The 23,599-nt window shown below is 41.4% G+C and overlaps 1 protein-coding gene across 2 annotated transcripts in view; it reads right to left on the reverse strand.

Annotated features, from left to right (window-relative positions):
* Positions 1 to 23,599, reverse strand: part of LOC121444401 (oligophrenin-1-like) — a 365,423-nt gene that overhangs the window by 173,969 nt on the left and 167,855 nt on the right. For both annotated transcript variants that reach the window (XM_041646215.1, XM_041646216.1), the window contains 5 exons: positions 19,390 to 19,491; positions 13,603 to 13,713; positions 5,543 to 5,647; positions 3,929 to 4,058; positions 1,875 to 1,975 (listed from right to left, as the gene is read on the reverse strand). In XM_041646215.1, the coding sequence (XP_041502149.1) occupies positions 1,875 to 1,975; positions 3,929 to 4,058; positions 5,543 to 5,647; positions 13,603 to 13,713; positions 19,390 to 19,491 (549 nt within the window). The remainder of the gene's footprint in view (positions 1 to 1,874; positions 1,976 to 3,928; positions 4,059 to 5,542; positions 5,648 to 13,602; positions 13,714 to 19,389; positions 19,492 to 23,599) is intronic.

Below are 23,599 nucleotides of genomic sequence, written 5' to 3' on the forward strand. Positions count from 1 at the left end.
CCAGGGTTTACCCCAAATGCCACATAAACTGGTTATAGTGACACACTCGGGTAATTCCAGAATTCAGGAAATGAAACTTGCAGGATAAGGAATTCAAGGTCAGGCTTTACAACAAAATGAGTTTGAAGCCATCCTGGGCTACTGCGACCCCCATCTCAACAACCCCCATGCCCTAACATGAAATGGAAAACCAAAAGACTGCGGCTAGTATTGCTCATAAGCACTCGCCACGCAGATACAACAGACACGTTCAGCCTGACTGGGGACAGTTTCTGTGCTGCAGCCCAAGATGAATTTGCGGAAGCCTATTTACACATTTACCTAAGGGTGTACCCCAGCTTGAACCTACATTTAAGGTACAATACAAGGCTCTATACTTAAAGACCAAGGCAAAAAGTCCCCTCGAGTTTTCTGCATACAAGCTATACAAAATTGGTCATCTACAAAAATGGTTATTAATAGACACAGGCAGGTTTCTCCAAATTCCGATCTACCTAAATCGAGTCTTCGAGTGTATACTTAAAGCTTCCAACAATAGGAAAATAGTTAAAGGGGCACACTGACAGCAAGCATGAGGGCAAATGAAAGAGATACATTCAGAAAATAAATTGTGTGAGGATCAGTTTGTACCTATAGAAACTCCCATGCATGGAAATGGGAGTAAACGACCCTCTCCCTGGTAAACTTACCTCGGCGCTTTGAAAAGTAGAAGGCTTGAAAAGGACAGAAGAAACATGAACTACTTACAGAGATTTTAATGTAGGGTGGGTGATTCTAACTTCAGGCCACAGACAGATACACACACACACACGCACACCCACACACATACACATAGAGAGAGTTAATCATATATATATATATAGAGAGAGAGAGAGACAGAGACAGAGAGAGACAGAGACAGAGAGAGACAGAGACAGAGAGAGACAGAGACAGAGAGATACACACATACACACACACACACACACCCACACACATACACATAGAGAGAGAGAGTTAATCATATATATATATATAGAGAGAGAGAGAGAGAGAGAGACAGAGAGACAGAGACAGAGACAGAGAGATACACACATACACACACATATACACACACACACGCACACCCACACACATACACATAGAGGAGTTAATCATATATATATAGAGAGAGACAGAGAGACAGAGAGAGACAGAGACAGAGAGATACACACATACACACACATATACACACACACTTTTTTTGGTTTTTCAAGACAAGTTTTCTCTGTGTAACAGCCCTGGTTGCCCTGGAACTCATTCTGTGGACCAAGGTGGTCTCAAACTCACAGAGATCCACCTGTTTCTGCCTCCTGAGTGCTAGGAACAAAGGCGTGTGCCACCACCGGCCAACACACACACACACACACACACATTTTTAATAAAGGCATTCTGGAAATTATATATTTAAAACTCACTACTTCGAAGAATCATGCACATTTTGGAAAAGTTCTCAGTATAAGCAATGAGCAATTGTAATACTAAATAGGCTGAAAACATAAAGATACAATCATAAACCCTGCTGGTAGGACCCGTGTATGATGTAACACACCTGTTAATACCAGCACTCAGGAGTCTGAGGCAAGAGACTTGCTGCAAGTTCAAGCCATGCGTGTGCTATAGTGTTCAAGGCCAGCCTGGGTCACAGAAGAAGAGCTTTTCTCAAAACACAAACCGATTAATAACAAAGTCCTGACCTTAGTCACAGCCCACGTACACTTGGGCCAAAGAGAACATGTAAAATCCTGGCTTTATGTGACAGTGATAGAATTCATCATTTGACACTTTGTCATTATATGTTCTTCTCTGAGACGCGCTCACACAAACGGGCCCACAAAGCAGCAGTAACAAGAACTGACCTGCTTAGCACCTGGCTTCTGTTCCATCGGTGTCATGGTGAGTGTCCTGGTGTCTTTCTCATATCGACAGTAGTATTTCACCCAGGATATACCCAGAGCCCCTACAAAGACAGGAAAGAGAGAGCTAGTAGAGCGTTTCAGCTCCCCAAAGCAGAAGATGTTTACTGTTTTTGTTTTTTTTTTCTCCAGTGCTTTGAAATTGAACCCAAGGCACCGAGTCCCAGCCTACTGCTTGCTCTTCACAGACAAAGCCCAGGTCCACCGCTGCCCTGTGCCTGTGCTCTATCTTTACCTAGCCCACCTACCCACTGTACCCACAGAGATCCTGACTGCTTCCCATCTCCATTCCTGGCTCATTTCAAAACTACTCTCCCTGCAGCCGTTCCTAGGAATAGGCCCACCTATGCCTCCAAAAGCTAGAAAGCCCTGTCAGTGTTCCTCTTTTGTGGAACCTCTCATTTGACTACCACTGGGTTGTAGCCACTCCAATCCTTACATGTCTCGCCTCCAGCTATCTCAACTTCTCCTACACCTTTAGCAATGAATTAGTTAAAGGATGTTATCATTGTCTTGCTTTCCTAATACTTACCACACTTACCAATAAAATACAGATGTACTTTTTCTCCCATTAATCATTTCAAACAGACTTTTCTCATTGCCCCATTTCTGATTCACTCCTAACAAACCTGTCCTCATCATTTTGCTAGAGCATTACTTTAAAGTAAATCACACAGGCTTTCCTACTCTCTCCAACCAACTTAGCCCACCCTCAAAGCCCTGCATAATTTGATCAAACTGACAATTCTGGACTTGTCACTGGGCACCCTCACCTCTGTGTCCCTGTGTCATTGAATTACATTCAGTTCCCAAATACTTAAATGGGCATATAATTTGTACTGTAAACCCAACGTGTATTTAAAATGGATGGCATACAACATATATCTTTGAATGAATAATTCCATCAGGACAACACGGGCTATCCTTGAGAAACCAAGACCTAAGCGTGAAGCCTGTTCTCTAGCACACCTGCGCCTCTACTCATACTGCAGCACACACCTGGAGTTCTCTACCAACGCCTATCCCTTCTCTGTTCACCTGCCCCACCCTCAGTGCACGTTCAAGCTCTAGCTCAAACATCACTTCCTCAGAGAAGCTCTTAGATAGCTGCCCCAAAGAGGGCGCTCAAAATGTCTTGTGAATATACTTTCCTATCTCTCCTATCAGTCTGAGAAATGCTTTGAGATTAAAAAAAAAAAAAAGGAAACCAAACATGTTACCTCTCTCCGTTTTGTTTTGTTTTGTTTTGTTTTTGTACTCTCAATGTGTTACATAGCATTTGGCAGAAAGGATACTCGGTGAGTGTTCATTCACCTGAGCGGCAGCCATTTGACGAGATAGAAAACTGAGGCGCAGAAGCACCGTACAGTGCCTAGCAGAGGTTCTCAACTATGGGCAATTTTACTGTACTGCTTAGGTGGTCGTGTATGGACAGTCCTTCGAACACAAAGCGATGAGCAAACTAGGGTGCTGCTCACCACTTTACACTGGACAGATCCTGGGAGTGGTAGTTGGGATAGGACACGCTGGAAAGAGTATCAGTTTTGGCACAGGATACACCTGAACTGGATCATATAAATAGAGTGCCTGGTCTAAGCCTCAGTGGTCTCTGGCGTAAAATGAACAGAATATGGAATCAAAGATGAAATGGTGGGAGGTTTGTAGAGCACTACACATAGCTCTACACATAGCATATGCAAGAATATGATCTTTCTGCCTTCTTGGCCCTACCTCTTTGACCCAAACAAAGTTCACCATACACAATAACATTCCTCATCTTGAATCTCAGAGGAAAAATTCCAGATCTAACTACTCTAGAGTCACGGCAACCCTAACTCCCCCTCAAGTTTCTCCCTTTTGTATTTCTTCTGTTCCCGCCCTGCCCTCCAAGGCGTTGTATCTGGCATGAATCTACGAACACAGGGGTTCCCAGCCTTCAGAAAGGCAAAGAGGCAAGCCAACTGGAGCCCAGGGGATGGCCCTGCATGCCCACACACATTTCTCCTGGGTATAGAGATAGCCTTCGATGGTTGGCTGTCCCGGAAGTTTGCATGTCTGAGGAGCTTCTTTCATCCTTTTCTTAAGTTCCTCCATCTCTTCTCGGGTGCTGGAGAAATGATTTCTTGTCTGTCAAGACATCATTACAATCGTTATCAGTATTGTCACCAACAAGACTGCGTATTTATGGGTCATAGATACAGTACAGAGATTTCTCTGCTCACAGCATGTGCTAAAACATACAGAAGACTGCCGAATGGTGGTAACCAGAAAAGAATCCTAGAGTTCAATGGTATTACGAACTAGAAAGAGCACAAAACCATGAATACCACAAGGAGCAAGAGGTTTGACCCAATGGGTTAATTCAAGCTTCAAATAAATAAGGAACATTAAAATTCTGAGATTAGACTGCCCTTTCTTTACAATAAGGACAACTACAGAGAAAGTTCCCAAAGACAACATTACCATGGCAACTTCTTTATGTTAGTGAAGAAGACAGGGATGGCACCGGTTGGCCCCAGCTGTCAACGGTACTAACAGTGAGGCAGCCATGAGTACACATGCAAACGCTTGGTATTAGCTCACATTTGTCAAGTGACACATGGCAGAGGAGTCAACTTGATTGTAGAAAGATTTGGTAAGTCAGCAGAAAATAGGTTCTCTCACGTTCGGGTAAAGGAGAGGACCCAAAAGGAAGGAATAGATGCAGAAAGAAAAAAGTAGGTAAAACTGTACATCCCAGTCCCCCTAAGCAAGCATCTTATCAGCAGTTTTGAGTTGGAAAACACACCTATGAATGTCATGCACTGTAGCACTCTGTCCAGTGTCACCTGATTTTGGTGATACCTTCCCTGACTACCAATTGCTGCATTCTCTATGCCCTTTTAATATGTTGGTTTGATTTCATGTAGCAACAAATACTGAGGGATTATGATTTATCTGTGACTATATCTCTACTAGAATCACATATATGATCCTCCAAGACAGGCAAACCTTGATGCCTCTTTCAGGGATGTGAGAGACTGATACATTGTGTTACATGGGGTACTTTTTTTATGGTATTCATAAATACTCATCAATGTGGGCTGTAATAAAACGAGTAAATTCTCATGTTCCAATACATAAAAATGTAGTGCCTGTGCTCATTTATAGAACTAGCATGCACAACAAGATGGAGAAGTCCTTGAAAATTCATGTGTTTCACTGTACTAAGTGATGGGAGAAGGAAGAAGATAATCATGAGCAGTCATAATGATAAAGCCCACCACAAGTGTCTTAACTGACTCTGGAGTTGACTTAAGGACTAAGCCTTATATTAAATACACCTATAGCGGGATTCTGATCTACGAGAGATACAGAAAAGTACCAACACTTAATAAATCCCGGCAAACAGAGGCATTCCTGATCAGAGGATAGATGTGAACAGCAGGAAGTCTCAAAGAGAGGAAGAGTCGAACCTGAAAAAGCACGGACCCGCCACTATGCTGCCATGTTCGTGCTCTACACCACTTTGTCCTGGCAAATGGGCAGCGGTGCAACAACCTGTAATTCCAAAGTTAAGACGCCTGGGGCCCCCTTGGAAAGCCAGGAGAAGACATCCAGACGCAACTCACATTCTGTAAACTGAGCTGCAGCTGCTGTTTGTACGGGAGGAAATCCTGTGTGAGCTCCACAGTCAAACTGTTGGAAATGAAGAGGCTGTGGAGAAAGGCCAAGACCTGGGGGAAACAGACAAAAACCACCTTTAGAAATTCACCGTTATCTGACACCAGCATTCCCTGCCTGGTAAGGTAGGAACCATGAAGTCAGGGAAGACACTCCAGAGTGGTTACCGAGTACACTGTAGGAGCAGTGAGGGTGGCGGGTGGCACAAGCAGGGACACACATGAGAACTCTCGTCTTAGGTTGAATACTTCAGCTGTCTTTGGTCTCAGAACGGAACTAGCAAATCCAGGTCTTTTTAGATTACATGCAAAGCCACTCTGGAATTAGATACTGCAGGGATTAGCCACATCTCTTCTCTAAACTGGTACAGTATCTCTCACCAAAAGATATCACATCTAAAACTGAAAACGTTCAAGGACAGATGCAAAGCCAAAAATGGAAATTTATACCTGACCTCATGTGCTAAATCTCAGGCATACTGTAGAAAGTGTAAACCCACTAAAAATACTGCATTAAATCTTTGGGTTATGAGTATAAGGGGTTTAAGAAACATAAACAGACTTTGTGTTTAAACTAGGAATTCATTTACGATATTTCATTATTTGAATGCAAATATTTCAAAATTTTTTTTGAAAATCTCAACCACTTCTGGGTCAAGCATTTTGGGTAACAGATAATGTGTGTGTGTGTGTGTGTGTGTGTGTGTGTGTGTGTGTGTGTGTGTGTATACATATATATATACATGTGTATACATATATACATGTATACATATATATATATATGTGTGTGTATACATATATATGTGTATATATATATGTATACACACACACATAAAAACAACATAACGGACACATACATACACATACATTTATGACAAGTATGTGGTAGAGAGATCCGTCCACCACATTCAGGCTTATATCCATAATGTTTCCTGTTTCTCTCCCAAATTTCATCTCAAGAAATGATATCACCACTCAGCAGTCAGTGAAACCAGGAACTAAAGAGTCAGCCCTGATCTCTCTTTAACTCACATTTAAGTCCAATTCAACAGTTTTTGCTAGTGTTTCCTCCAAAATGCCATTTCAAATGCTAGAGATAGAACCTAGGCCCTTGTATATGCTAGGCAAGCATTCTGCCTCTGAGTTATATCCCTAACCCTCCAAACTATTTTTTTTAACCCAGCTATCCTTTACGGTTTCTACTTCCACCACACCAACTCTAGGGAATGCATCTTCTTGCCTAGATCACTATAGTATTTTCTCGTTTAATTTGAGTGTGTCTAGCTTTGAATCCCAGACAGACCTCAAACTCATGATTCTCCTGCCTTTGTTCCCTCCTGGTATGGATACGATAAGTGTGTGCCACCTCACCAAGTCTACAATCGCTTCTCAACTGCTATCCTTGACCCCTGTCATGTCATTCTCCACACAACAAGTTGTTCCCTGTCAGGTCATACTTAATAGCCTGTAGTGGCTTTCTATGATGCGTAGGCTAACATCCAAATCAAATCCTATGCCAATGGGCCCTATGCCTTTCAGTTAGAACACACTTTCTGCAACCCCCCTTTTCTACTACCAGTATCTGAAGTCAGACATTTTCTTTCCATCTTTTGAGACCATCTAAACATTCTTTTCTCACTATCAGGAAGGCACGCTGGATTTTGTCAAAGGCCTTTTCTGCATCTATCAAGAAGATAATGTGCTTTTTATCTTGAAGTCCATTTACATGATTTATTACATTATCAGCATCATATGTTGAGCCAACCCTGCATCTGTAGGATAAAGCCAACGTGGTCACGTGAATGATCCTTGCGATGATATATGCCTATATTTGGCTTGTGAGTAGTTTATTGAGGTATTTGTGTCTAAGATCAACAGGGAAATTGATGTAGAGACCTTGCTGTTGTTGTGTATCTACCTGGCTTTGTCTACATGTCTTTCCCCTTTAGCTCTCTGCCTCAGTGGTACTTACTGGGATCCTTCTTGTACCACTAATGTAAATTTTTGCACTGCTAGATATAATTTGTTTCTTTCAAAGATCTTACCACATCTTACAACAGTTTGGATTATGTGCTTAGTTCCGTCCCTTCTTTCTGCCCCATGAGAGTTTCATGTTCTCAAAGGAAGAAACTGTCCATCTGGTTTACTACACTATGCCCAATGTCTAACACAGTGCCTGGACTACAACAAAATAAAGAAGAGAGAATTACAAAAATGTGGGCAACAACACAAGTATCCTCAGTCGCACATTCTCAAGTGGCATATACGTAGGCACATGCACACTCAAAACTACACATCATAGCCGGCCAGTGTTGGCGCATGCCTTTAATCCCAGCACTCAGGAGGCAGAGGTAGTGAGTTCGAGTCCAGCCTGGTCTACAGAGTGAGTTCCAGGACAGGTTCCAAAGCTACAGAGAAACTCTGTCTTGAAAAACAAAAAAATATGTGTACATTATAAACATAAAAAGGGATATATTACATATGCAAACAATTTGGAGGAAGAAATACTATATAACCAATGCAGATTATTTTTATATTAGGGGATTTTTGATCATCCTATGCACTATTTTATACTTTTCTGTGATGAATGCACCTAGAAATAAAACATTTATGAAAAGTCAGCACATTTTCAAATAAAAATACACTAAATGTTGTAATAAATTAAAGGGCATTTAGTAGCAACAATTATACAAGGCAGATATAAAAATAGTAGAACAGGAAGCGCTTAAATGTTAAGTGCCATGGGTTTGCAGTCCAGGCTGAAGTATGATAGTTTTTAAAAACTGTCTGAAAGCATGACAGGAAGAAAGCCAGAAAGTCCAAGCCCACATGTATTCACAGCAGGAAAACATAAGACTTTCAAAGAAGATCTAGAAAGAATACTTCTTACATTGCTTTTTTAAATTGAAACAGGAATACTTCCAAATACCTTTTAAAAAGCCAGTATTATTTAATAGCAAAACCAGGTAAACACACACACACCAAAAAAAAAATTTACAGGTCAATATCCCTGACAAACATAGATGCAAAAATCTTCAATAAAACATTTGCAGACTGTATTTAGGCACATATCAAAAAAATATCCATCATGACCAAGTAGCTTTAGCCCAGAGATGCAGGGTTAGTTCAACAAGCAAGCCAATAAATTTAATAAATCATATAAATGAACCTAAAGACAAAATTCACATCATCTCAACAGACAAAGAAAAAGTCTTTTGACAAAATCCAACATGTCTTCATGAAAAAAGCCCTAAAGAGAGTAGAACTGGAAGCAACCATTCTCAACATAATAAAGGTTTATATGACAGCCCCACAGACAACACCATCCAAGATGGAGAGAAATTCAAAGAAAACTTCATAAAAATCAGAATGAAAGCAGTGCAGTGGTGGTGCAGTCTTTAATCCCAGCACTCAGGAGGCAGAGGCAGGCGGATCTCTGTGAGTTCAAGACCAGCCTGGTCTACGGAGCAAGTTCCAGGACAGTCAGGGCTACATATAGAAACCCTGTCTCAAAAGAAACAAATAATAATAATAATAATAATCAGAAATAAGACAAAACACTAGCTGGAACAATAAGAGAAGGAAATTAAAGGAATAAAACAGTAAAAGAAGTTGAATTTGCCCCCATTTGTAGATGATATATTACTCATGAGAGATTATAAAACTTCCTCTAGAAAACTGGAAATAAGCAACAATTTCAGCAAAGTGGCAGGATAACTTAGAAAACTCAGTAACACACTGAAAGAGAGACCATGAACACATTTCTACTCAAGACAGCTTCAAGAAATGCCTAGGACTTAACCAGCTAGAAAAAAAAAATACCTCTACAATGAAAAACTTTCAAATTGAAAGAAAGAGATTGAGAAAAAACTAGAAAATTGAAACACCTTCCATGCTCATGGGTTGGTAGAATATAATTGTGAAAATGATTATTCTATCAAAACAATTTACGGATTCAGTGCAGTTCCAATCAAAGTGCCATGTTCATCAAAGAAATGGAAAAAATCCTAAAATTCATATGGAACTCACCAAAGAAATCCTGCATAAAAAGAAAACCGAGTAATGGGAACAGCACTCCCAGGCTCACAACTTCCAGGTTGGCTCACCCACACCTCTGCCAATGGAGTTGGCCCTCCTATGCTGCCCACAGGAGGTGTAGGGTCGGCTGTCTGCCCTGAGCTGTTTCAGTTGATGGCGGGCAGGGGTGGGTGAGCCAGTTCCAATGTTGTGAGCATGGGAGAGTTGTCTCCATTGCTCATCTGTCATGCAGCAGCACAGGCGGGGTAGAGAGACATCCCATTTCCAGCCCACCTCTGTATGCCCATCAATGCCTGAGGCAGATGGAACAGATAGCCCTGCATTCGTAAGAGTAGACAGCTGTCCCTGCCCACTCCTCAGCTACCGTACTAGGGAACTCTGGGCCCTATGTGTCCCCTGGGCAACACAGTAAGTAGAGCTGGTCCTGAAGGTGTGGGTGTGGAAGAACTGACTCTGAGGATGTGAAAGCAGGGGAACTGGCCCCGCCCTTTGCTCATTGCAGCAAGGGGTGAACTAGCCAAGGCAATGCGGGAGAGCGCACCCTGCTGGAAGCACAAGAGAGAGCTGACAGGCTGACCAAGCCTGCAACTACCAAGGCCGAGAACCAGGGTTATGTGTTGTCCCGCCCCAACATCCACCTCATCTGTGATCTGCTGGAGCATGTAAAGAGATTGGTCCTGTAGATCCAAAGCTGCGGGCCTCCACAACACGGGGCAGCAGCAGGATAACCAAGAGGTGTTCCAGTGAGGGCCCAAAATAGTGTAGCAAAAACCAGAAGCGTCCCGGACTCTATGTAATGAATATTTGCAAGTAAAGTACATGGATAAAGGGGTTACTGGATAACTCAGTGGGTTACACTACAACTTCCATAATGAGACTGATTTTTTTCCTTCTTTTCTTTTTTTTTCTTCTTTTTTTTTCTCTTAAATTTTATTTTATTTGAAGGGGGAGGTTGCAAGGGCACAGGGTGGATACAAAGGGATGGGAAAATGAATGGGATGGAGATGCATGATGGGAAAGACACAAAAAATAAATAAAAAAGAAAGAAAAGAAAAATGTCCGTGGGATTCACAGTCTAGATCTCAAAATTTATTACAGGGCTACATCAATAAAAACAGCATAGTAGTTGCACAAAGCCAGACTTAAAGAACAATGAGTCAAAACAGAAAACTCAAACATTAGTAAATGTAACGACAGTCATCTCATATTTGACAACGATGCCAAAAATCTTTGCAGAAAAGATGGTGTCTTTAGCATCTAGGGCGGGAAAACTGGATGTCTACAAGGAGAAGAATAAAAGGAGGCCTACGTCTATCAACCCGTACTAAATTGACTCCAAATGAATTGAGTAGCTTAGTGTAAAGCCTGAAACTGCTAGAAGAAAACAGAGACAGGATGCTACGAGACTGGGGTATAGGAAAGGACTTTCTGAACAGGACTCCCTTTGCTCAGGATTTAGGCCACCAATTGACAAGTGGAACTTCAAAAAGCTAAAACCTTTGTGCACACCTAAGGAATAAATCTATTGAGTGGAAAAGAAGTCCAAAGAGAAGCAATATCTATAATATATATTTTAAAAATTAAAAAAGTCAAGGAAACAAGCAACCAAAACTGTTTTTAAAAAATGGGCTACAGAACTGAACAAAGAGCCGGGCAGTGGTTACACAGGCCTTTAATCCTAGCACTTGGGAGGCAGAGGCAGGCAGATCTCTGTGAGTTCAAGGCCAGCCTGGTCTACAGAGCTAGTTCCAGGACAGGCTCCAAAGCCACAGAGAAACCCTGTCTTGAAAAACCAAAAAAAAAAAAAAAAAAAAAAAAAAAGAAGAAGAAGAAGAACTGAACAGAGTGCTCAGAAGTGGAAATAAAAATGGCAAAAAAATAAAAACCTCAAACATGCTCATTATCTTTAGCAATTAAGGAAATACAAATTAAAATGACATTGACATTTCATCTCATCCCACCCAGAATGGCCAAGATGCACAAAACAGCCACAACAAATACTGGTAAGGATATGGGGGAAGGGGACCCCTCGTTCACTGTTGGCATTGTAAACTGGTGCTGTCACTCTGAAAAGCTGTGTGGAGAATTCTCCAAAAGCTACAATAGACTCTCTGACCTACTTGTAATCTACCCGAAGGCTTCCTCACCCTACTCTCCAATGAGCGTTACTGCTCTATGCACGATAGCCAAGAAATGAAAACAATCTAAATGGCCTTTAATTTAGGACTAGATGACGAAAATATGGTGCTTATACATCATGAAGTATTATTCAGATGTAAAGAAAACTAAAATCATGAAAGTTGCTGATAAATGGACAAAACAGGAAATATTATATTGAGTGGGGTAACTCAGACCCTAACCCCAAGTCTTCAGAAGTGAGTCTATAAACTAGAGTAACTACAAACAGCAGAAAAGTAAAAGGAGACCATGGCAGGGGGCGGGTTGGGCAGGAGTTCTAGACAAGAAAATTGTAGGGCACAGGGGCTCTAAGAGGGAAAATGAGTAGGTGAGAGGTGAGACGTACTTACGGAGGAAAGAAGAATGGCAACACCAAGGGAGGGGGAGGGAAGAGGGATAAATAGCACTAAAGATATTAAGAAAATCAGTAGGGGAAATCATATTTTAATAGCTCCTTAAAATTAGATTTTGTGTGTATGTGTGCCTGTGTGTGTGCATGTGTCTGTGTGTGTACACAAAGAGAAATATGTCATTTGAGTGAAGCTACATCAATCGGGGTGATAATACTCCCCCTAAAAGAATACACACTACCTAATAAAAACCCAGTGTCAGGCACATGAAACCTACTTTTAAGTTGTTGGTTAGGAGAAACTAAGAGACCCTCCAAAAACAACAGAGGTTAATGCCATTGTCTTTGGTAACTTTCAGACTTGAAGATAAGACCTGATTGCTGAAGACACCACACATTTCAGATGAAGGATTTGGAGGAACTCATCTGGATCTGACCTGAAGATTCTTCACTGAGGATTAGCCCTTAGGGTTTCAGAAGGAGCCATGCAAGCTGCCAAGCGAGGAAAGTAATCAAGTCCCATCCAGCTATAATGGCAATTAATCACAACGCTGACCACTGTGGCAAGATAGCCTGAAAGGTACAGTAGCGGCCCTTACATCCACAGGCAACAGTCACCTAAATGGATTTAAGGTCCACCTAACAGGAGGGAATCCATATCTGGCACATCAGTTTAGCCAGCTACCTATGGCTGGTCAGACCATGGTACATAGAGAACTTGCTCCTGCCACTAACCCAGCATAATCTGTAACTCTTTCTAAATACTCATCCTTCTGTCCAGAGATAAGTGAAGCTCTCACCCGTCATTGGATAAGCTTATTTTTGAAGCAGATGAAGAACACTACAGAAAGCCATAACTGGTCAAAATGTAGAAATAAACTGATAGTAGAGTTTCTGCCTCCAATCAATACATTTAGAACACAACCCCCACCCTCAAGTCCCTGGGGACATCACAGAAAATGGGACAGAAATATTGTTAAGAGCCAGGACAGTTGATGCAAGATAGTACAAAGTCTTTTCTTTAAAAAAAAAAAAAGCAGGGAGATGGGAGTGAGTTGGGGAGGAGTTAAGTGAAGGAATCGGGTGAATAAGATCAAGACACATTGTACAAAATTCTCTACAAACTAATAAAATATTACTTTTAAAGGAAAAAAAGTGTGACATAGAAATTGGGGAAGGGACTCAATCGGAAAAAAAAAGAAATATCATAAATGGAGAGCAAAATAGTGTGAACATGGTAAGGAAAAGCGTGAACACTTCTGAAAGAGCAAGAGAAATCTAAGTGTGTGTGCTGACGTTCTTGACATGTATCTTGACATGTATCTGAGCATGGACTGGTGTCTCCATTCCTTAAGCTTCCACTTTTATGACCACAGTTCTGAACATTCAGTTGAGGATTTGGGAAACACATGTTTTATAATACTAACCAACAGAGAGAACTTACTGGCTCCACAATATTGAACTTCTTGGACTCTTGAACTTCCTGGATTTGATAGACATAGTCAAGGGAGGACTCGAAGAAACTGTGCCTTTCCTTATCCACTTGGAGGTCTGCCTGTAGAAAGAGGGCAACAAATGTCACAAGTGGGCATGGTCAAGTTTTTGAAAGTCAGGAATGTTAAAGAGGCATTGAGTTATCTGCAAATATCCTATTTCGATTGTTTTCTTTATTTCTACTGTATTTTACAGAGATGGAATATGAAGCCAAGAGATTAAAGATTAAAGGCTTTCTATTTCTAGTCTAGCATGGAGGAAGCTTGGGAGTCATCAAACTGATTTTCAGATCAAGGAAAAAGCTGACCTAGTGGGAGAACCTTTCTCCTTAAATCCAACAGTAAAGTCATGGGGATAAGGGTTGCCTCCAAAACTAGACTAAAGGTGTATGGAGGGAATCGGAACTCAGGAGAATAGACACTGGGGGTGAACGGTGCTCAAGACTGGGGCACCACTGCTCTCACTAAAGAACTACTATCCAGTTTAAGAATAAGATGCTAAGAAAACACAAAGACAAAGCAAGGGCTCCAAAGGAACTACAGCAACAGCAAACTAAGCCCAACTTAAGTCCTAGCCAAACAAAGCATGAAAGCTCGCACTGAGCGCTTACATTCGTTTCTTTATCCAAACATCCTCTCTGCCTTTTAAGCAGGAAAGGTTAAAAAAAAAAAAAAGCCATGATCCAAAGCAAGCGAACAAGCATCAGAAACTAACGAAGAGAAGGCAGAGGCTGCAGAATGATGAGACCATGGGCTGTAAGCATCTACGGTGAAATGAAAAGGGTGCTAATGGAAAAAGAGAGCAACACACAGCAACAGATGTGTGCTATTAGAAGATGAAAGTGCAGCATGGAGTCACAGGGAATGCCAGAAATCGAAAAGCCTAGGACAGAAATGAAGCATACTTTATTGGGATCACTACCAGTATGAACAAGGGAGAGGAAAGAATAAGTCTGGGCCTGGAGAGATTGTTCAAAAGCATACCACCCACCTAGCAGGTACGGGGCTCTGAGAGTCCTGACAACACAGGGGGGGGGGAGGGAAGAATCACCGAGATTGAATGTACATCCACACAAAAGTCGAAACAAAGAGAGTAAACAACATAAAATAAAACATCTGAGAACTGCTAGATAGATGTGTACCGTATGTGTCCTCAGAATACAAATGACGAAAGAAAAAGAATGGAACAGAGAAACATTTTCAATGATAGTAACTGGGGATTTTGCAAAATGAAGGAAGTACCATATTAGCCAGCTACATACACGGCTCCTATGTAGACACCCAAATGACTCTAAGTTGGCATCCTACAGAAATAATTGCAGATCCATGTTTATTTTTCCACTATTTATAATAGCCATAATATGGAAGCAGCCTAGATGTCCATCAACAGATGAACAGATACAGAAAATTAGATGCATAAACACAACTAAATTTCATTTAGCACTAAAGAAAAATAAAGTCATGTAATTTTGAGGATTGGAAATCTGCAGGTTTAGTGAAATAAGACAAAGTCAGAAAAAATACCACATCATTCCTCTCTCTCTCTATCAGAATCTGGACTTATGTGTATATGTCTTTTTATAGGACAAAGAAATGGGAAAGCTCTAGAAGAGAACAGGAGGTCTAAAGGGAGGTGGAGAGAACAAGAAAGGATGGTGGAAAATATATTATGAAAGCAGAACTGGGGACTATCGGGGAGGAAGAGCATGAACAAGAAGAAAATGGAGAACTAAAAATGTCACTGAAATACATGTGTTTGTGTGCTAAAAAAAATAACACCAATTTTTACTTTTAAAAATTTCACTGTCCCCATTGGCATGTCAACTGATGTTGTAATTATGCTAGCCTTGTTTAAGTAATTATATTGTTGAGATTTCCTGGGTGCGTTTCCCTAGTCAAATCTAGAGGACGCGATTTAAAAACTTCTGGAAGCGAAAATCAGAGAAAATCTAGCCATATATGATGATATGCACAGATGCCAGCACTCAAGAGTCTAAAGCAGCAAGACACAAGTTTGAGCAAGACACAAGTTTGAGACCTCCTTGAGCTGTTACAAAGCAAGATGAGGGAGCAGATAATCTGCATGGCTTTACATTGGCAAGAATTTTAAATACATCAAAAGCATGATTCATTGAAATTATGGATATTTCATTAAACCAAAAGCAGGCGCAGCACCAAAGGCCCTTCTAAGAAAATAAAAGAATATACTTGGAGCATTGTAAAACATGTATCTGATACTGGGTTGGCACCTAACATCATGCACAGAGTCCTTAAAACACAGCAACAAGAAAATAACTCAAATTTAAAATAACTCAAATTTAAGTATCAGATCAGACAGCTCACCAGAGAACACAGGTGGCAACTAAGCATATGAGGAGATATTACATGTCACTGGGAAATTTCAAATGACAACAGAAATGTGATTCCACTGCACACCTATCAGAGTGGCTAACAGTAAAAACACTGAAAACACCAACTGCTGATAAGAAGAAGCAAAATAAAGTCTAGAGCTGATTGGAAAGAAGAATGGTACATGCTGGAAAATAACGGATTCTTCCAAAATAAATCATCTGCTTACACTGCAACCCAACTCATACTCTATAGCATTTACCAAAACAACCTCAACAAAATCTACACATTAATATTATCATGGACATATTAATAACTGCCAAAGTTCAGAAGAAAAAAATAGCCTTCCATAGGATATAAGATACACATGTGGTACAACCAGACAGCAGCCCTGAAGAGAAATGAGACAGCTATCAAGACATAAAAATTCAGGAATAATAGACTCATATTGCTAAATAAAAGAAGTCAATATGAAAAGCATCCATGCTATAGGAGTCCATGACATTATAGAAAAGAAAAAATAAGAAGATCAGTGGCTGCCAGGGATGGAGATGAGCGAGCATGGAGCCAGGAGAATTTCAGAACAATGAAGTGTTCTCCATGACTCTACATGGCATTATACACTTGTCAAATCCCTCAGGGTGGGGCTAAAAGAAGAGTAACTCGGTATCACAGCTCCTGCCTAGCATAAGCTAGGTAAAAATAAACAACCCATAAACCACAGAACATAAAACCCATTGCCTCACCAATTGTAATAAATAACACAAGACCTTAACAATAGTGAGAATGTGAGCCAGAGATCCAATACTTTATCTCTGTAGTTTCCATTCCATTTTTCTTTAAGGTATATGAAATCTCTCTCATTTGCTATAACCACATGTGAATGTATAATCATCAAATAAATAGTTAAATTAAAGGGGAAATTTTGTCTAGGGATATAGCCCAGCACACACTCCTCCTTGCTCCCTCTCCCCTCCCCAGAAACAATAAGCCTAGACCTATCCTAGACAGTGTCTCTTGACTTCTTTCACACCATGAGCCAATGTAACAATAAAACAGAAAAGTGATTTAGCAATGATACAATTCTTTGTTTCCTTTTGGGGTACAGGGTCTAATGTATCCTAAGCTAGCCTCACACTCTCTAGGTAGACAAGGATGGCCTTAAGCTATAATTGCAGCCTTCACCCTCCCTCTCTTCCTCTCTCTCTTCAATCCTTCTTTCCTTTTCTTCTTTTCTGAGACAGAGTCTCACTATATAGAACTTATTATGTAACCCAGGCTGCCCTCAAATTCACAGCAATCCTCCTGCCTCAGAGTCTTGGGTGTTGAGATTATAACAATTACCCACCATACCTAACTTTAAAAATAGCTTTACAAATAAAACCTCTTCATTTAAAAAAGTGACTGATTCAATTTCCCTTACCTCATTTTTTAGCCCTGTAGCCCTGTTCATCAGAAATGTCAACAAAGGCTAGGCATCTTGGCTTAAGCCTACAACTCAACACTTAAAGAGGCAAAGGCAGGGAGACTTCTGAGAATCTGAGGCTATTCTGGATGAGGCCCTGTTTTAAAACACCAAAATCTCCCACAAACTGCAAAGAAGGGCACCTGCATAGTGTACAAAACTACTAGAACATTCTCGATGTCTTCATAGCAAAAACCACTAATATATGGATTGTATCCCCATGGGTCCCTATGACTATCCTCAGAATTGGTAGTCACTTAGAGAGCTCACTTGGGGATTCAACATATAGTCATAATCCTGGATTTTATTTATTTTAGTGAAAGGATACAAAGAGGAAAGATGTAAAACCCAGTCTAGAAGAAACTATGTATAAGATACTAAGAAACTCCTCAGTAGTCTTGCAAAGAATACATGAAATTTCTCTTTCAATAAGCTATAACAACAGAGTAAAAATAGCTGCATGGAAGGTACTGTAGAGACTGATGATACCCCTAGGTTTTCATTGGGCCTGGTAACATGGGCACTCCCTGCCTAGCATGAGTTATAATTTTAGACTGTCTGAGGAACAGGTATTTGAGAAAAGCCACTCTGTCTGCATAGGCAGCTTGTGCACAGAGAACCACTATTAAAATAGCCTCTCTAAAAATTCCCTCATCCTCCTTTTCTTCAGACAGCATCTGTTCAAACAGATAATTTTGGAAATTATCCCTATGCTCTCCTTGCCTGCTGCAGATAATAAATATTTCTCCACTATTTGATGTCTTGCCCATGTTTTTCTTTCTCTTTCTTGCTCTCTCACTTTCTCTCTCTCTCTTTCTTGTTATTGTTGCACTCTCTTGTCAAGATATAAGGGTGGGGCGGTGGTGGTGCACGGATTTATTCCCAGCACTCGGGAGGAAGAAGCAGGCGGATCTCTGTGAGTTCGAGTCCAGCCTGGTCTACAAGAGCTAGTTCCAGGACAGCCTCCAAAGCTACAGAGAAACCCTGTCTCAAAAAAGGGAAAAACACACACACACAAAGACAAAAAAAGGAAGATGTAAGTCCACTGCTTTTGATTACACTATCTTGTCTTTCACTAGTCTTTTAGAGTAGTATCAATTCTGGACAAATCGCTTCTCAAGATTATCTCATGCCTTGTTCAGCCTTGAAGCTACTAGCTTCAGTAGGGCAATTTCTCCATTTCTATTTGTCATACATTTTAGTTTTTTCAAATGATTATCTCAAATTGGAAAGGCACCTTTCTTCCATAGAGAGAATTCCTCCATTCAGACAAAGTCTTCACCTCCTCATCCCCCAGGTCCCTCAAGACTATTATATAAACATACATAGTATGGTACAGAAAGAGGCTTGCTGCTAGATTAATGCACATTCTTAAGTTAGAATCCCAGCTCTAAGGTGGAGAAGGACATGGACATTGTATGGTGTCCCTTTATCCTGTTCCGCCCAGTGTAAGGACAATTTGGTAGCTGTCTATTAAATAGTGGCCAGTGGAAGTCTCATAGTCTCACTGTGCGGTAGCCACAATGCAGCAGTGCCTGCCCCCACCAAAACAGGCAATGGAACACCGCCAAGGACAGCTGTCTGCTCCTTATATACCAAATACAACACCAGTTGAAATCTGTCTGAACACAGCATCCAGAATCACAGACTTAGGAACTTGGGATTGAAAGTGATCCTGGAGATCCTCGAGTATCACTCCATCACACAGTAGGACTGACGCCAGGAATGAAGTTCCTCACCACGGGAAGGTAGTGGAAGGACTGACTTAAGACTCAGAGAGCCTGGGGCCCAGACCTCAGGTATTCCCTACAAATGTTTCCATGGCCCCTGTGGAGCCATTATAAGAGGAAACCTCCCAAGCAGAAATGACTGTGGTTTCTAACACAGCACGGGATGGAGTCGGAAACAGACTTGGGGAACATACCTCTAGCAACTGAGATTCTTTCTTTTTGGATGACAGGTGTAAGTGCCGGTCCAGTAATGAGTAAAACCTCTCACCATCCTTTTCAAATTTCTTCTTCCTCTCCTAGACATGGAACAGAAGCTTGGCATTAAATTTATATGCTTTAGTACTATGGCATGAGAATGAAAGATACAGGTTCAGGTTTTGTGTGATGAGTTCCTGCCGTTCCTAGGAAGCAAAGAAAAACTACAGGCAGCGCAGAATGTGCTGGTTTGCACTGAGCTCAGCAGTTTTGATTTCCTCAGCTACAATCTCAAACCTTTTTACCTATAAAAATAGGCAGTTCCTGGCTCTTTGGCGCCCATTCCCTATGGAGGAATCTCTTGCTCAGCCTAGATAGAGCAGGAAGGGCCTTGGTCCTGCCTCACGTGATGTGACAGACTTTGTTGACCTCCCATGAGAGGCCTCTCTGAGGAGTATATGGCAGGGGAGGGGAGGGGAGGAGGTGGGGGAAGTGGGAGGATGGAAGGGAGAGGGAACTGGAATTGATATGTAAAATAATATTCTTTAAAAATATAATAATTTAAAAAGCTGTACTCCACAAAAAAAAGGCAGTTTCTACTGGTTAGAGCTGAAGTCTCTGCAAGCTCTTGCTCCAAAAGTGGCACTCGCGGGAGGGGGGCGGGTGTCTGTTGCTGCACACCCTTTCTTCCCTTCACATATAGTTATCATTCATTTCATCATTTAAAAAGAAAAAAGAAACAAAATCGTGAAGCAAATGTGTCCGGGAAAGGCTAATCTGCATGAATCTGAACGACTTCCAACAGCCTCTATTCCAAGACAACAGGAATCAAGAAGCTCCCCTACTGAATTCTTTGGTGTTATTGAAGTATTTACGGCTGCATATTACAGGCTAACTGAGGGAAATCCTGGGAGATTTAGATAGGAAACAAGAATTCACAGCTAGCTTTATGGGGGTGGGGACACAGTCTTCACTCTCCTCGGCGATGAAATGTAGTTAACTTCTCTGCTGCTCAGCACAAGTAGAAGTCACAGGGCCTCTAAAGAAATGCTGACAGCCACATTTGCCACCGACTCATTGTCCTGATGTTTTCCTCAGCTTGACAGGAGCTCACGGTATTTAGGAAGCGGATCCTCGATTGAGGAAATGCCTCCATCAGATGGCCTGTAGATTATGTCTGCACGGCATTTTCTTGATTAATGGTTGATGTGGGATGGCCTAGCTTACTGCTGAGTGGTGTGACCCATGGGTTGTATAATGTGGTCCTGGGATGTATAAGAAAGCGGGCTGAAAAGGCCATGAGGAGTAAGCCAACAAGAAGCACCCTTCCATGACTTCTACTGCAATCCCTGTCTCCAACTTCCGGTGTTGAGTTCCACCCTGGCTTCCCTGATCTGTAAGCCAAAGAAATCCTTTCCTCCTCAATTTGCTTTTGGTCATGGCGTTTTACCCCAGCAATAGAAACCTAAGCCAGAGAGTGGTACCAGAGAGTGGAGTAGGCAGACACCTGACCATGGTTGGGGGAGAATTGTGTAAGGACTTCTGGAATTTTGGGCTAGAAAAGTCACTAAGTATTCGGGAGAAATGAACTAGTGAGGTAATTTAGAAGAAAACACAGCCAAACAATAGAGGACCTCTAAGACTGTTTTCACCATGCTGACTTTGAGTGATGAGTCACCAACATAAAAAAAAACGTGTTTCATGCTGGTAAGAATTCCATTTTAAGGTAGACTACTGGTGAATTGTAAGAGTTTCCAACAACTAAATTTGAATGTACAGATTAATTTGGGTTGAATTAACATCTGTAAAATAATATGGCACCTAGGTATTAAGTTGCTTATCCAAAGACACCTAACCATTAAGAGGTAGCACAAACTACTTAAAATAGCTTTTCTTAAAGCCAGCACTGACTACTGGATTCGGGTTTATACACCTTGACGAAGAGGGAATCTTAATTAGGATTACTAATGCTGAGATGAAACACCATGACCAAAGTCACTTGGGGGAGGAAAGAGTTTATTTAGCTTACACTTCCACATCACAGTTCATCAAAAGAAATCAGGACAGGCAGTACTAATGATGAGGTCATGGAGGTGTTCTGCTTACTACTGGCTTGTTCAGTCTGCTTTCTTATAGAACCTAGGACCACCAGCCCAGGTATAGCACCACCACAATGGGCTGGACCCTCCCCCATCAATCAGTAAGAAAATGCCCTAAAGACTTGCTATAGCCTGATATTATGGAGGCATTTTCTTAATAGAGGTCCCCTCCTCTTGGGTGACTTTAGTTTTTGTCAAGTTGACATAAAACTATCCAGCATAGACAGTGTTATGGCTTTGGAACCACCTTCTGTCTTTGTACAAAGTGTGTCCTCCACTTCTCATTTTCCTCCTTCTACTTCACTGGCTAACCACAATTCATTTTCAAGATCCCGTCCCTTTATGTCAATGGAGTGAGTTCTGTGTGTCTCTCAATGCCTCCATATCCTAGTCTTATTTTAGGAGTCCCTCCTCTGAGCCCTCAGCACTGCATACATACTAACATAAATCTGGTATGGGGGTGCATAGCTCTAATTCCAGCCTTCAGAAGGATGAGAGGAAGAATGAAAATTTTAGAAAAGAAAAGAATGAATAAATAGGAGGAAAAGAAGAATAGGGATGAAAATAATTGCGGAATTGTAGAAATATATGAACGACATTAATATTTTATTCACTCTGACACAATCTAGAAACAAGAAACACTTGCTCCATCACATGTATATGAAAACACTATAATAACATTTATAGGCATAAAAACTGCTACACAAAACTGAAAGAGAGCAAATTATCAAAGCATGAAAGCTATAAGCAAACTACAATTTCCCTTCTAATTGTAAGACTTGCTCTGTAAGCATACATTTAGCAATCGAGTAATACAAATTCTTTTATCTGTGTTCGACACAATATAGCAAATACGCTTGTGTTGGGCACGGGCATTGGCCTGAGGTAATCTAGAGAAGGCAAGGCCACTGGAACCAGCATTCAAGGCCCTCATACTCCAGTAAGGGCTAGAAATACACCTTAAAAGCTCATTTTCCTTTCACTTCTTAAAACATGAGGGCTCTCATTCAGCTACCACCATTCTTCATAAGCAGAAAAAAATACAGCACAAAATAGCGATGGAGAGTGCTGTTTCTTCTGTATGGGTTTAGTATTGAGACACACCCTTGCTATATAGCTCAGACTGGCCTTCAAATAGTCCTTCCTCCATCACCCGAGTGCTTGGATTAAAGGCATGCATCACCATATCTGGCGGAGATTACTATTTCTTACACTGTTGCAAGGATCTATCCTTTTCGACTGAAAAGAAAGGCATTCTCTCTTCATGGGATGTGCCGAAGTGCGTGCTGAAGAAAACAAGCATCCTGCGGAAAGTGTTTCCTGTGCATTGCATAGCTCCGCCAAGCAAGCTGCTCGGAAGAAGCAGCTGGACGGGGCACTTAAAGAGCGTGACAAATGTCCAGAGAACATTATGTCCAGGCAGGCAGAGCCAGGCAACTTCTGTTCTCTTTAGAGGAAGTTAACATGAGCTGCCAAAGGTTTAAGACATTGGTTCTGGTTCAGCAAATCTCTCATGGACTGAGGAGGTTCTCTTTCTGGCCAGAATAAGTTGGAACCACTCGGGTTGACAAGACCAGCTGTGGAGCTGACAGCTGTTTCTCTCTCCCACCTCCTACTTGGAAGAGGCTGTGAGCTCATATCAATGTCTCCACCCACTTGCACCAGTATCTGCAGTCCCAGAATGCAGCAGAGGGGGGTCTGTGTGGCCAAGGTATTAATGACTCCTTGTACAGGGTGGTGATGCTGCTGTCAGTAGGAAATGAGACCTTTGCAAACAGCAGCATGTGAGGACCCCTCTCAAGAATACAAAGAAAGGACTTATTATGCTGCTTAGTAAAAAGAATAACCTCAGAAAACGGAAAACAGAGAACAATAGTTCAGGATTCTTTTTCCTGTGGTGGGAGTAATAGTGATGCTAAGTTTGCTCAACCCATGGCCTCTTGTATATGTCTTAGGGTTTATATTGCTATGATAAACACCATGGCCATAAGCAACTTGGGATAAAAGTGTTTATTTCAGCTTCTAGTGCCATGACAGAGTCCATCACTGAGGAAAACCAGGACCAGAACCTAGAGGCAGAAGCTGATCCAGAAATCACGGAGGAGTGCTG

This window comes from Microtus oregoni, unplaced genomic scaffold (genome assembly GCF_018167655.1).
Source record: "Microtus oregoni isolate MIOR12 unplaced genomic scaffold, Mior012 000122F_ref0000035, whole genome shotgun sequence".
In the NCBI taxonomy this organism is placed as follows: domain Eukaryota; kingdom Metazoa; phylum Chordata; class Mammalia; order Rodentia; family Cricetidae; genus Microtus; species Microtus oregoni.